The sequence below is a fragment of the Mchenga conophoros genome, linkage group LG18 (assembly GCF_057382185.1).
Source record: "Mchenga conophoros isolate Kocher_MC1m ecotype Shallow Benthic linkage group LG18, M_conophoros_male_GT1.1, whole genome shotgun sequence".
NCBI classification, from domain to species: domain Eukaryota; kingdom Metazoa; phylum Chordata; class Actinopteri; order Cichliformes; family Cichlidae; genus Mchenga; species Mchenga conophoros.
The window spans coordinates 14,963,257-14,978,115 of NC_140543.1; the positions used below are offsets into that span (position 1 = coordinate 14,963,257).

Sequence of the window (14,859 nt, forward strand, 5' to 3'; positions counted from 1 at the left end):
AGGCATTGCTCTGTATTTTGTATTTGTTTTCTGTTTTTGGATCAGAATGAACTTGAGCAGGCGATATTTAAAGTTGAACCTCTTCAGGTTTGTTTTTTTTTGTTAATGAAGAAGATAATCTCCTGTCTGACATTTAGCTGATGCACACACATACGCATGCACACTCACATTTACTCTGTTAATTGCTATTTAAGGCTGCTGACCTCGAGGGACTTGGGCGTGATTGATTCCACCTTGATAACAAGGACTTCAAACTACCATTAACATAATTTGTTGTCACTTTTAGAATATTGCTTGTCTTTTAACACCTGATTCCAATTAACCTTGATGGCCCTGGAGACGGCAATATGTCTCAGTTGGCAACAAGTAAGCATTTGTCAGAGGATACTAAAAGTGCACTTTAGTACTTGATAACAAGATTTTAATAGTACAGAAAATAGACAGGGAGTTATGGCCAGATGATTTTCACTAGTTTTCCCAATATTTTGGTTTAGCAAGTCCTCACAGAGATCACAATTTTACAATTTATCGGGTGCTCAGTTTGTGACTTCTCAAATCCCATCCAAGTGTTGTTTTCGGGTTTTCCTTCGTTTCCAGTCTGCAGTAACAAATGCTTCCTCTCCAGCTCTTCTCTATGTTATCTCAAATTACAGTGTCGTTGTTCTCTGCCAGTCTCCCCTGGAACACAGATCCCTTTTCCAGAGTAGGGTGGTGACAAGGAGAAAGTGATTTTCCACTTGACTGGACATAGGCTAGTCCTTTAGTTAAAACCTATAGCTCAGATTAAAAAAGAAAACACTGGGGCAGCTGAAAGCACTCCTACCTTCCATAGAGGAAACAGTTCATTTGTCATTTAGCCATAGCTTTAGCCTCAATCAGAGTGCGGGAACAATTGCCAAGCATGAGGCTGTTCATCCTTGGCTGAAGATGAACAGTTTGCCTATGTTTTTCAAGAACTGGCAAGGGAATGATTCTTTTCAATAGCGCTAACAGTTTAAAACAAATAAAATATGCTAGGAATTACTCCAGTCTTTTTTTTGTTTTTTTTTTTTACTAAAATGTGTTGGCTGGTGAAATAGTGATAGCAGGTGGTGAATGTTAGCTGTGGAAAAGGGCAATGTTATGCTTACAATGATTTATACTGTTCAGTGATTACCTTTGTCCTGATCCTACTGAAAGTCAGGGGACGTCTTCGGCCATGTCAGCTGTGGTTAATACAGGCCAAAACTGCAGGGAGTCACAGGGATATACATCTTAATGACAACTAGCCAGATTATGGCACAGGGTGATTAAATGACACTGGAACTAGCAGTAATCCATGGAATGATGTAACTACAGTGTCACCTCCGAGGCCGGTTCTGGCCGATATCCTCCGGGTGATGATAATTAGATTTATTGGAGAATAGAGCAAGATCACATGATGTTTAGCAGGAAGGATTGGAGAGCCTTAAAACATATTGACTGTCATAAACTGGACTTAGTTGAATATAATTTAATTGTTTTCTAGTCAATCCCGCAGTTACTTGATTACCTGATTTTCTTTTTCAATCTGAAAGGTCGCCTGGTGCTTACGTGGCTGCTGTTGCAACTGGTTTAGGATTGCAGTTTACACACAAACACACACACACACAAACTGGGAGGACTAAAACACAATATTGAGCCATTAGTATATAAACACACGGTGACTCATCTGCTCGGCTGGTGCCACGCTGTTTCTTCTGTTCATTATGGAAACCATATTCTGTTAGAGCACTGGCTACCAATTGAATAGATAGCAGTTTGCATTCATGCAGAGGGGGAAACCTGTGATTTTTATGCAGAATCAAATTGTTTTGTCTTTTTTTTTTTTTTTTTGGATCCTGCAGAATTTGCCATGTCAGAAGATGATAGATTGCCATTGCATTCATTTTCCTAATTGCTGGAACTTGATATATGCAACACAAACACGATATTAGTGTGCAAGAGTTTCTGAACCATCATTTTGATCAGCACTTACTCTCTATCTGAATCAATCGTTTCTTTAATTGATTGACTTTTTTTTCTTTTCAAAATTACTGCTTTGAAAGCCAAATCTTTGAAGAGGTATGATACAAAAAAGCCATTAGGATTAGTTTGTTATCGTCCCATAGGAGGAAGAGTGAAAGATTTTGGGAAGAGGTTGTTATTCATTAGCTAGAATTGCCTTTTTATTAGAAACTAATTTCCATTATATTCCAGTCTTATTACACTAATGGTCCTTTGAGATTTAGTGCTAGATTTATAACTGTGCTTTTTTTTCTGAACCCCTTTTTTTGACAGTCCTTATGGATAGGTAGTGACTGATAGGAATGCACTAAAAATTCATGTCAAGTCTATGTTTCACCAAATGAAGGCATTTTCAAAAACAGCAGAAAAAAAAGATAAATAGAGGGTAGTGAAAACGATTACAAGGGTGGCTAGATGCTTACCAAATGATGAGAAAAACAGACTCAGCACAGACAAACATTCAATAAATGTACACATGCAGCCAAAACCTGGACAGGCACTCTTTTGAGGTCCTCAGTTGGATTTGGCAACTGCTTAATTGGATGCTGTTCGCTGCTGTGAACATTGCACAGCTGATTAAGGTGGCTGTCTTCATCGTGCCATCCAACAGTTTCTGAGGCTGACCCTTCCACTGGCTGCAGCCGCAGATTCGCAGCCCCCCGCTGACATCTTCCCCGCAGCAACAAGCTCCATCACTAGCCTTACTAGCGGGTTAATGAGGGTCTGCTGGGAAAAGTCACTGCTGCGTAGCACATATTTCTTGATATTATACAGCTTGATATGGAGTATAGTTTTATGTGTAGCAGGGAGAAAAGTCAAACTTTAAAATATGCAGAACGCAGTGTCGTCCAAAGTCTGAATCTTTACTGTCTACAGCCGTTTTCTTTCTTCTTACATATAGATCAGTAGATGCATTAGGGTGACTTGCAGGAGTAGTCATAATGTATTATTTTTAGAAAATTCAAATGTTAATGGGATAGAAAGATACTGCATTTTACTTTAGGACGAAATAGGTGTATAAATCCCCAAAATAAAGTTAACCAAGTTTTTTAAATTATTTGCTTTTGCACAATAAGGGTAAAAATGTGTGTCTGCATTGCCATCCACTGTAGTAATTAAATAAAATGACATTTGAAAGTAGACTAAAAATTCCACAGAGACAATTTCTATGATTCTGCCCATTCCCTTAGCTCATTCCCTTTAACCTCACTCAGTAATAGTGTCTTCTCTCTGCTTGCATAACAGCTTTTAAATACACTGTGCATTATAATCACCCATTACATGAGTACTCCTCTCTTTAGCATAAATGTAGCATAAATTTCCAGCAGCATTTGTCACTTTAAGCTGTTATTTACAGTAAGTGCAACATTTCCTTAGCTTTATCCCTGTGCAGTAAATCACCATCTATCATAGACTTTTTAAGGGAATATTAGAGGCATAACAACAGAGGTGTGATGGGGGAAAGAACCACAAATATCGACAAGATTGCCTGCCCTCATAAAAACTTTAAAACTTTAATTTAAATTATTTTTAAAGTATTAATTTGGATTTTATTATATAGTAACCATCATTTTACCCCTGTCTGACAATAATATTATCCACCATAAGTTTCTTTCACTGCTTGAGGTTTATGGAAGCTATTTTAATTTTTAGATAAATACCAAAATGCTTTACATGACAACTAGAAAAAAACCCATTAATAGAATTGTTTCAGAGACATTTCATGGTACATAATAAATAAGAGATAATAATTTTTAAAGACTGACATTCATAAAATTATAGTGTTGTGCAAAAGTCCCACATTTCTCTATATTTTGCTTCAAAGGAGCCAGAATCCAAGATTCTTCCAAGGTTTCTTTTGGACATTTTTCTGCTGTTTAATTTATTTTCAGTCCAGTCTTTGCACTTCACCATTTTTTAGAATATCTTGGTTTGTTAGATCACTTAATGTTGCTCTATGAATGGACTGGCCTCCCTAGAGCCTGAACATCCCACTGTTAAGTAGTGGAGTAGCAATAAGCAAAACATGTTTAAATTGAATGAGTTTAAGTAATACTTTTTGTGTTTTTGAAAATGACTGAAATTACCTAAAAATAGTCAATAGTATTTTTAGTACAAGATCTGCACTTGTAAGCTACATTTAGCTCTCTGAGAGGTTAAACAGTCTGTATTTAGTTTGTAGTTGTCTCTCAAACAGATTAATGCCCTGTTAACCCCTCCTGTTACCATAGTTATCTACAACTAATGAGCTTACACAACCTCCTGTTCTCTGTCTGTTCAGTGTGGATGGCAAATAAATAAGGGCTACTGAGGACAAGCTGAGAATTTAGCAAGTCACCGTAACAGAATTTCTGATGTGAAATTTTTAAAATGGAAGTTTCCAGACACTTTCAAATCCTCTTGTAAACACCTTAAATAATATGTATGTGTAACAAAAAATGTTAATTACTATTATGCAATTTACCACTGAAGGCTATTGTTATGCAGAGTATCAAGAGAGAGAGGTTCAAGAGTCATCCTCTGGGACCATGAATAGCTGTACAAAAAAGGCCCAAAGAGTGAATAGAATGACACGACAGCAGAAAAGTTTTTTGCCCCATGTTAGATCCTTTAGAGGGGCACAAAACCCCCCAGATTAAGCTGCCGTAATCAGCTGGACTTTTTCAACCATACATACGGAAGTGAAGGCTTGTCCTTGTGTAAACTGCTTTTACATTATGCGAGCTTGACCACATTAATCCTTAACCCTGGGTTTCTCTTCAGATGTTCCATCACCTCTGACTTATCTGAATCAGTCGTGGGGATGGAGAAATAGCAAATTTCTTGTCTGAAGTAATTCTCAACCTCCATCATTTTGCAAATAAATATAGCTTTACAGCTGGGTGCCCTCAATTTCTCCCACCCATCTCTGTATCTACAGTACTTCCAATACAAAACCAGAAATGAAGCAGTGATGCGTAATCATATTTTGTGATTCATGATCTCTACTAAAACGTGGTCATTACTGCAAAGGCGCCTGCTATTTTGATGCATAGATATCCTTATCGACTCTCCCAGAAATTTAAATGAGATTTGAATTTTTCATGTACCGCCAAATGGCCAGAGCTGTTAATGTCTTGATTTCGATGTGTGAGCTTTAAGAAGACTCAAGCACTCTGACAAGGAAGCTGTAGCAGAGTGTAATATTCAGCAGATCCTTGCAAATAATTCATTTTTGTAAAACAGGATGAATTGGAATTCCTTTTTTTGGCGAACAGCTTTTGTAATTGTAATTATCAGGGACTTTCAGTATTTAGTTTCATTATGTGAAGGACCATCATCGCTTTTTTGCTTTTGTTGGTTCATCATATTTGTTTTACCCTGTTACACTCGACACATTTTGCTTGTTATGTGTGTTTGTGCATCTTTGCTCACCCTGTTAAATATTCTCAATTTTATAGTCAAATTCGCTGGCAACAGTGGCACAGAGGATGACTCAGCAGCAAGCAAAAGAATTCCCAATACTTCATCACATACTCATCGTTGTTGTATCGCATTCTCCTGAAATTCAGTGGCACAAACACGGCACATTACTACAGTGCTTTTTTGCTGGAAGGTGTTTCATTCATCAGGTGGCAATGTAATTAAAGTGTTGTCTGAGATTCTTTTGGTGCAAAGGCTGGAGGCTACTTAACCAGGCTGCATTCTTTATCATAGCATTTCATAAATCACTGAGCGTTTTTCTAGTCAGTGTGAGTTGCTATAAATATTTTCTCCTTAAACCTCTAGTAACGGTAAAACAATTTGTCAATAATTAACCAAAGCTACAACGAGTTGTCAGGTAATTAAATGTGACTGAGCGATCCAAAGATAGTTTATGCCAAAGGGGGGTTTATTGTTATAAACATCTCTCGGAGATAATTAAAGATGATTCAATGCTTTCTTGTTTACTTCCCATGCCTACATTTATTGCTAGTGCTTGAAACAGTCTGTCGTTTATGTTCTAAGATCAGGTTTGGGTCTGCCGTATGTCTAACCTTAAACAAATGTTGTAGGTAGCCTATCCATCAAATTGTGGGCACCCTTGACATGAATTAGTTTGTACGACATGGCATCTAACTGTGTCTGAAGGAGAAAGTGTTATAGCAGCTCTGAACAGCCACATTTCAAGGTACCCTGAAAGGCTGGAAAGCACTTTCGACCTGTTTCCTCAATCATATTCATATTGTTGGACTTTTTTACGTATAAAACTGAGAGTAATTACAGGAGACTAATTTGCCAAATGACTGTGTGAGAAAAGGCTGCACATCTTGCCCTTCACTGCATAAAGTGGATGTTGATTCTGATATTTTATTGCATTATTGAAAAGGTGTAGGGGGTTGAATGTTCAGACACCTTAACCATGGTTTGATTGCTATCAGTACAATATTTCCAGCAGTTTCCATGTACAGCTATCATGGAATGCTATAATAATAGTAATGATAGCTGTAATTCTTACCCAAATTGTCCACAATTGTCAAAATTGTTCTACTGAGTGTGTTTTAAATGGAAATTTGACCCTTACCAAGGGTCCACACATTTTCTGATTTTCACAAGCTTCTCACCAAGAATCACAGATTTATTTGCCTTCTCGGCAACACACTTGATTCTTGGGTGCAGTGACTGCTGCACAGTTTAAATTGACCAGCTCCTTGAAATCATCGTTTTTGATGGAATCTTTGTGTTCCCGGTGCAGTATGACACCGCACATACAGACTACACGGTGCATACGATCCCTGGGGTGCAAATCTGTGAACCAGAAGCAGTCACTAGTGAAGTTGTCATTGTAGTTTCTGCTCAGGTTAACCTGCCATCTCTGAATGTGGCTTGATATCTCCTGGGGGCAGCATACCCTCACAGACAGGTAGAAGAATTGTTACAAAGAATGGTATGAAGAAAGGCAGCCAGGAAAGGAAAGAATCTGAAAGGAAAGGAAAAAACAGATGCATAAACGCACCTTTAAAGAGGACATCAGCAGGTTCGTGGCACTCAGACAAACCTCTTTTCTGTCCTCATGGAGGACGCATCTCACCAGATGAAAGAAAGAGCCCCTTTGAGGTGGCGCCCCGGCATTATCCCTACATCCTGCATCAAGTAATTGAAAGACCTTAGAGTATGGTAAGGGGCTCAGGGGAGCAGATAAGGGGGGTGAGTCATCCTAGCAATCTTCCAGTTGGACTTGGAAAAGGATAAATAAACGAAACCTAAGAAAATAACTAATATGCTTCACTAGTTGTTAAGCAAGCACAAAAAGTTTAGTATGCTTGTATAGAATATATTTCCAGCACACAATGCACCATGCACGATGCAGGTTTAAAATAGACTATCCAGCACTGAGGACTTACTACTTTGTAGGTAATTACAGACAAAGCTTTTTATTTTATACGAGGATACCACACTATATATGCAAGTCTGTGTAGAACGATGGGTATGAGTCTTATAAAGTTGTGACAGTATTATACTTATTGCTGGCTTGGCTGACATTTCTGCCCACAAGAGCTTGGCAGAGAGCACTGCGGTGTTTAGATACTGTAGAGTGTTTTTGTTAGAGAAAGCAAGGAAAATAAACAAAGGGAATAATATTCCATGTTTTAAATTGCTCCATTTTTAGGGGGCTGAATGTGGGGCGGTCCTGAATGTGCTCGATGGATCAAAGTAATCTCTGTCAAATCAGTGTCAGCACACTCTCTGCATGCTATTTAATCCCTCTTGGCATGGCATCTAATATGTTGCACTGAACATGCATTATCTACATTTCAGCTGTCATAAAGCTGCCACATTTTTAGTGAATGAGTTAAATGTTGAGCGACTGCATTTGTAAATTAGATGCTTAAAAAAAGATAATGCTGTGTCACTGTTTTGACATTTCAAAAGAAAATGTCCTCTTGCAAGTATTTTTCTTTTTTTTTAAACCAGCAAATTCTACACAGGAATTCACCGCACTTGCGCTTTCGTCTTCTCCTAAAGGCTTTTTTCCTTTTCCTCATGTCTGTCCCCACTCATTTTTCTTCCTCACTCCCTCCAGTTTTCCAGTAGATGAAACAGAACATGGTTTCTCATTATCAGCCAGACTCCTCCCTCTCTTTGACTGGTGCTCTTTTTCCCCTCCCTCCCTCATGTGCGGAGGGCTCGGCAGTGAACGTTAATCCCGGATTGCGCTGCCCTGCCGTCTGCATCCCGTTGTTGCTGGGAGAGCATGGCACGGCTCCAGGACCCCTGCGCTGACACGACAGAGAAGTGAATGAGTAACAGAGAAAGAGAGGGAGAGAGGAAAGAGGTACAGTTGGACTGCTTCATGACTACCACAGCTGCTTGAGTGTTATTTAGTTTCAGTCACACACTCTCTATCACATAACTAGAGGGAAAAGAGAGAAACAGGAGGGATGGCAGGCAGTTTGTCGCAGCTGTGGGAACTACTGTAAGAGAGGAAACCTCGGTCACATCCCGGGTTCCAACACATCGCAGCACTTCTCTTCTTTGCGTTGCACCTTCCTCACTGTTCACATTTGACAGGGATTAAACTTTTTTTTGATCTGTTGCTGGCAAATCTGTAACTCCGTCAGACATGGAGTCTCCCACCAAAGAGATTGAGGAGTTTGAAAGCACGGCCCTGAAGTACCTCCAGCCAGAACAGATAGAGAAGATTTGGCTCCGGCTCCGGGGATTGTGAGTATATCCACTTTTATTCTTTTCAACAAGTGTGTGAAGCAGCACTGTGCATGCTTCAGCGTGTTTGAATGAGGCATTTGATGTTTAGAAGTGAGTTGATCTGCAATCGTGTGAATTATTCACACATTTTGACAAAAAAAGAGGCACAGTTTCTGTCGCCTTTATTATGGTTGTTATTATAAAAGTGTGACCATCACACTCATTTCTTAGTTTCAGTTGTGTTGTGTGTATGTCAATTTATGGGAGACAGAACCCAGAGTGAAAATGTAAAATGGAAAGAAAAACAGAGAGGGAGCGTGTGTATGTAATTACTCAGGCCAAACATAACCATACATTTCCAAATGGTTTGTTTGCCTAACTGAACAGGAAGGAAGAAGAACATCGGAGCTCGAGTGTTGCTCACTCTTGTGCAAGAAAATCTTTACTCTCCTTAACTTTTCATTATGTTTTCACTGTCTCATCAGATGTGCAATAAACACCTGCTGCCCATGCAGACTTGTGCAGCATGTCTGTACATTTAAACCTCAGTGGCTAAAAGAGTGTATTTTTCAGATACTGAGGTGTGTCATGGGGTTCATTCTTTTTTTCTTTTAACATTTGCTGCTGGTTTCATTAAAGATTCTTACTTACTTTGTCACATTCACCACCAATCAACACCTCTATGACCTTTCTCCCTGAGAGGAAAGCACTTTATATGTAAGTTGAAGTGTGAAATGTTCTTTTATCCATTTTCAGTTCACATCATTCCTACTCAGCAGGGGGAGGAGACAGCACTGTTGCTAGGAGGGTTGGGCTATGAAGGATATCTTTAATGCTGCTGCTCAAGGTCTCAATGAAATACATTTCCCTCCTGCACATAAAGGCAGCAGTTAGAATTCCTGTAACTCTAATACCAAATATTTTAGTTACTTTTTATTTGCCAGTATTTAATTATATAGCTCCGTGAGTATGCATTGTTTATCTCTCCTGTGTTAAAAGCTTGATGTTCCACCACCATCCTCTGCCACATTTAGTTTCCTTGGATGACTTCATTGTCTCTTCAATTTGCTCACTGTCATAACCATCTGTCTTTTTGGATAATTGATGGATAGTGAGTCAGATGAATGTAACGGGAGCTCAAGCCTTTCCCCCCCCCTTCCTTCTTTTTCTTTTTCTTTTTTTAAAGGGCTACACAGCAGTTGGCTGGGTGCTCTGAGGGCTCCTGTAGTGTGTCAGAGATCACATTAGCCTTTAATCTCACAAAAAGCCTCTGTCTAAAAAGAGTGAGCCCCCAACTGACAGGCAGCACCCACAGATGTTGACACAGACTCACAACATAAACTTGCAGAGTATATTTTCTGTGCTTAATAGGGATTAGATAACATGTTGCAGCATTGAGGTGTTTGCGACTGCGAAAGGATGACTGTGCATGTGTTCGAGTGGGTGATATAGATTGTGGACATGTTTGAGTCCACTTGGGGATATTTACTATAGGTGCTGCTAGCTTACCCTAGATTTGTTTGTCAGCTGTGTGATTTGTATGTGAGTTTGCTGGTTGACACAGCACAGTTTCTGGCACAGTGTACTCCACAGAGTGTACCAAACATGTGTGGATTGACAGAGCATATGTTTTGGACAGTTATCTCTATGCTCAGTCTTCAATGATGAGGAGTACACCATGGTCACCAGCCTGTAACAGATGGCCCTTGTTTTTATATGTAATATATCAGTGAGTGCACTGGAGCACACTGGCGTGCACTGAATAAGCCCCTAAAATGGTTTTGCAGGTGCTGTCCACAGATCATTGCTTTCTCCTCATCTTCCTTTCTGACTGATTTTTCTCCAGTTTTTTGTTTTTGCTAGTATCCGTCACTACTGGTAGCACACACAGTACCTGGAGCTCATTCAAAATACATAAGTCGTCAATAGTCTTACTTCTCCAGGATATCACATCCATATGTGCTGTCATGTTGGTGTTGTCCTGAAAGTTTACTTTGTCTCTCAGCGGAGTCTTAAAAGTGTTGAGGAGGCACCAGGAGATGGGCTATTTAAAAAAGTGTATCTGCTAGTTTGTGCAAAGAGGTTAAGGAGGTCTCCTGAAAGAACCGTTCAAAATGACCTGAAGGCACTAGCTCTTGTGTTTCTGAAAAGATGGTGAGAAACTGACTCCTTCAGTCGGACCTCTGATCACAGCCCATCAGAAATGTGCACATGAGTAGCCCACTTGAGAAAGGGCAGTGCTCCTCCTGTTATACGAAGTCACCAATACCAGCCCTGGTGCTGGGTTGATGCACTTCTAAGCCTTGTCCAGCTGTCCTTCAGTAAATCACAATTAGTGCTTTTTTCAATGGCTTGCAAGAAGGTTTGCTGGACCTGTACAATTTGAATGGGATGCAGGCATTATCTCGTGCTACTAGTAGTGACAAGGACACCCACAACAAAAACAAGAAAAAAAGCAGAGCAATAATCTTTGATCATTACCTGAAAAACCATCCCTAGTTTTTGGGTTGTCTTGTTGATGCCTTTCCAGACACTTGGGTTTGCACCAAAGCAAGTGAAATTGATTCACAATGGTTTAAGCTTGGTTACTAGAAATACTGATTTCTGTGAAGTTGAAGTGACTCTGTGTTAAACTGTGATGATCAAGTGTTCCTTGAATTATTTTGAGCAGTGTATTTTGCTTGTTATAGTTAAAAATACTTAACAGATTGTAAAATGATTAGTGAGACGATTAGTACTTAAATGATTAGAGCAAATATTTGTCATCCCATGTGTTGGATTCAGTTGTGGGATTGCCTAGTGCTGTTATCTTCAGTCAAAGTAATTGAGAAGAGCTAATATTACTGTAATGTTATAACTTTATTGTAAGCCTGATCATCCGGTATTTACTGTGCTTCCTTGGGAGGTTTATCGCTACAGGGTTTGAGAAAGATGTGATGCCACTGGCAGGCGACCAAATAAAACAAGTCTTTATATTAATTAAAATTGCAGAGCTCTGGTTTTATGTATGTTAATGTAAGTAAATAAATAGAAAATTTATTTTATGTGCAAACTGAAATGGAATTTCGCTTCAAAACTTTTTGGTAACCACAAATTATTAAATCTGTCCAAAAACATTGCAATATTTACCAGAACTTCCTCAGCTCTAGCTCTGCGCCTGCTATAAAACATGACATTCATTCTTATCCATTTCTTATGATGATATAAGATAGGCTAATACATCGACTAACTAAATGAATAACAATATATAATCATAGACAAAAGACAAAAATTATGTGCATAAGATATAATTGGTATATGGTAATATCATGACAAATAGTTGTGTGGACTTATACTGTATTAACTAAAAAAGCTACAAATAAACTATAAAGTATAAAATAAACTATAAAATACTTTATAACTAATGATATAGTAACAGAAAAGCAGAAGATATTTCTTTTTTTTTTTTTTTAAAAAGTATATTTTCATATGAGGACAAGGCTTTATTTTAAAGAACAGCACAATAAAGTCACCATTGCTTAAGAAAACACAAATGATACAAATTAAGTATATGGATAAAATGAACCAAAATGTTATGAGTCCATATGAGGGCAGAGAGTCTCAGGAGGTTAAAATATCAGCACCTTGCCATATAACTCTTTTGGCAAGATGTACAGGCCAGACAATGAGATAAAAGTGTCATGAATTCTAATTTGAGCATTCCGATTGAATCTCTGTCTTATTTAGGACCACATTCAGTGTAAATATCTATCCCTCCATGCACTTTCTTCTGTTTATACGGGGGCAGGAGCCTAAGCAGAGAAGCCCCAAACTCCCTATCCCTGACCACCTCCTCCAGCTTGTCCGAGGGAAAACCAAGCAGTCCCAGGGTGGTCGAGAGATATAATCTCTCCAGCGACTCCTGGGTCTTCCCGGTGGGACATTCCCAAAACACCAACCCCAAGAGGCATCCTTGTCAGATGCCTGAAACACCTCAACTGGCTCCTTTTGATGCGGCAGCACTCTGAGCCTTTTCCAAATGGCTGAACTTCTCACCCTATCTCTAAGAGAGAGGCCAGCCACCCTTTGAAGAAAGCTCTTTTACCTATTTCTGTATCCTCAATCCTGTTCTTTTGGTCACTGCCTGAAGCTTGTGACCATAGGTGTGGTTAGGGATGTAGATTGACAGGTAAATTGAATGCTTCACTTTTACGCTCGGCTCTCTCTTCACCACAACGGACCAGTACAGCATCCGCATCACTGCAGCCGCAGCACCAATCCGTCAATTGACCTCCCACTCCCCTCTCCACCCACTCGTAACCCTTAGAAGTCCTCTACTTGGGTTAGTAACACCGGTACTGCAAACTGCTCCAGTGCGAGCTGGAGGACACCACCTGATGAAGCAAACAGAACCACATAATCTGCCACCACATCAAAGCGGTTGTGGGATTCATCGGGAAAGTAGCGGATGATACCGTGGAGACAAAGACTATCACAACGTTTCCCAACCAGAAGCCGTGGGTGGATAAAACCATCCGCGACGCTCTGAGATCCCGCACCGCTGCCTACAACACGGGACTCATGACGGGGGACATGGACCCGTACAAAGCCGCGTCATATAACGTGCGGAGGGCGGTGAAAGAGGCGAAGCAGCTCTACGGGAGGAAACTAGAGTCACAACTCCAACAGAGTGACTCTAGGAGCCTGTGGCGGGGACTAAGGACAATAACGGACTATAAAGCACCAACAACCGGTATGACGAACGCGGCCGTGACTCTGGCAGACGAGCTGAACACTTTCTATGCTCGCTTCGAGGCTGCAGCTAAGGACTCCAACAATGCTAATGCTAGCGGCGCTAACGGCTGCAGACAGGAAGATACTGCCAGCACCGGAAACGTGCTCGTCATCTCTGAGCATGAAGTAAGGAGAGCCTTCAAGAGAGTGAACACCAGGAAAGCAGCAGGACCAGACAGCATCCCAGGTCGTATCCTAAGAGACTGCGCATACCAGCTAGCTCCTGTGTTCACTGAGATATTCAACATCTCTTTATCTCAGTCGGTGATCCCCACATGCTTCAAAGAGTCCATCATTGTTCCTGTCCCGAAGAAACCCCACCCTGCTTCTCTCAGTGACTACCGCCCTGTAGCCCTCACCTCAGTAGTGATGAAGTGCTTTGAACGCCTGGTCAGAGACTTCATCATTTCTTCACTACCAGACACACTGGACCCACTACAGTTCGCTTACCGTCCAAATCGTTCCACAGACGATGCCATCTCTCATCTCCTCCACACATCACTCACTCACTTGGACACTAGAAGGGGGAATTATGTTAAAATGCTCTTCATAGACTACAGCTCTGCATTTAATACCATAATTCCCTCCACACTCACCACCAAGCTGGAGCATCTGGGACTCAGCTCATCTATGTGTCAGTGGATCTCCAACTTCCTAACTGGCAGACCACAGGCCGTAAGGATGGGCGGACATGTCTCAGCCTCCACCACTCTCAGCACTGGAGCCCCCCAGGGGTGTGTTCTGAGCCCCCTGCTGTACTCTTTGTACACATATGACTGTGTGGCCACTACCAGCTCCACCACCATCATCAAGTCCGCTCCGAGCTCCCTGACCTGCACTCAATCTACAGCAGGCGGTGCTGGACCAAGGCCAGGAAGATCGTGAAGGACCTCAGCCATCCCAACAACGGACTGTTCTCTCTGTTGAGGTCAGGAAAGCGATTCCACTGCCTGAAGACCAACACAGAGAGACTGAGGAGGAGCTTCTTCCCGCAGGCGATACGGTCTCTCAATCACACCACCACACAGTACTGACCCACACATATAGTTCTTACACACACACTGGACATTCTGGACATTGTTTCACTTCATCACTTAAATCACTTTAAGCATATTTGCACTGCACAAGACATAATGTGGATTGCACAACACTGGTCACTATGTTCTTCATTTCCAGTTAATACTTGTACAGCTGCTGTTATTGTGTATATATATATTTATTTATTTATTTATTTATATTTCTTCATACATTCTTATATAGTTCTATACTGTGTATTGTGTATTTTGTTGTACAGTTATTTTATTTTCAACTTTAATTTATATATTTTATCTTATTCTTTCCCAGTTAACTTTACCCTTCATTCTAAATTGTGTTGTACAGTTATTTCATTTTTAA

The 14,859-nt window shown here is 40.3% G+C and overlaps 1 protein-coding gene across 7 annotated transcripts in view; it reads left to right on the forward strand.

The window, feature by feature from the left end:
* pde1cb (phosphodiesterase 1C, calmodulin-dependent b) overlaps window positions 1-14,859 on the forward strand; it is a 115,312-nt gene that overhangs the window by 33,803 nt on the left and 66,650 nt on the right. Inside the window, exons 1-2 of one of the 7 annotated variants that reach the window (XM_085253569.1) lie at window positions 8,185-8,320; window positions 8,607-8,709. The exons of 4 other annotated variants lie outside the window; for them this stretch is intronic. In XM_085253569.1, coding sequence (XP_085109695.1) covers window positions 8,609-8,709 — 101 coding nt within the window. In that variant the 5' untranslated portion in view covers window positions 8,185-8,320; window positions 8,607-8,608. Of the gene's footprint in view, window positions 1-8,182; window positions 8,710-14,346; window positions 14,468-14,859 lie in introns of those variants that run through there. 2 more of the 7 variants (XM_085253568.1, XM_085253570.1) reach the window with 2 other exon arrangements.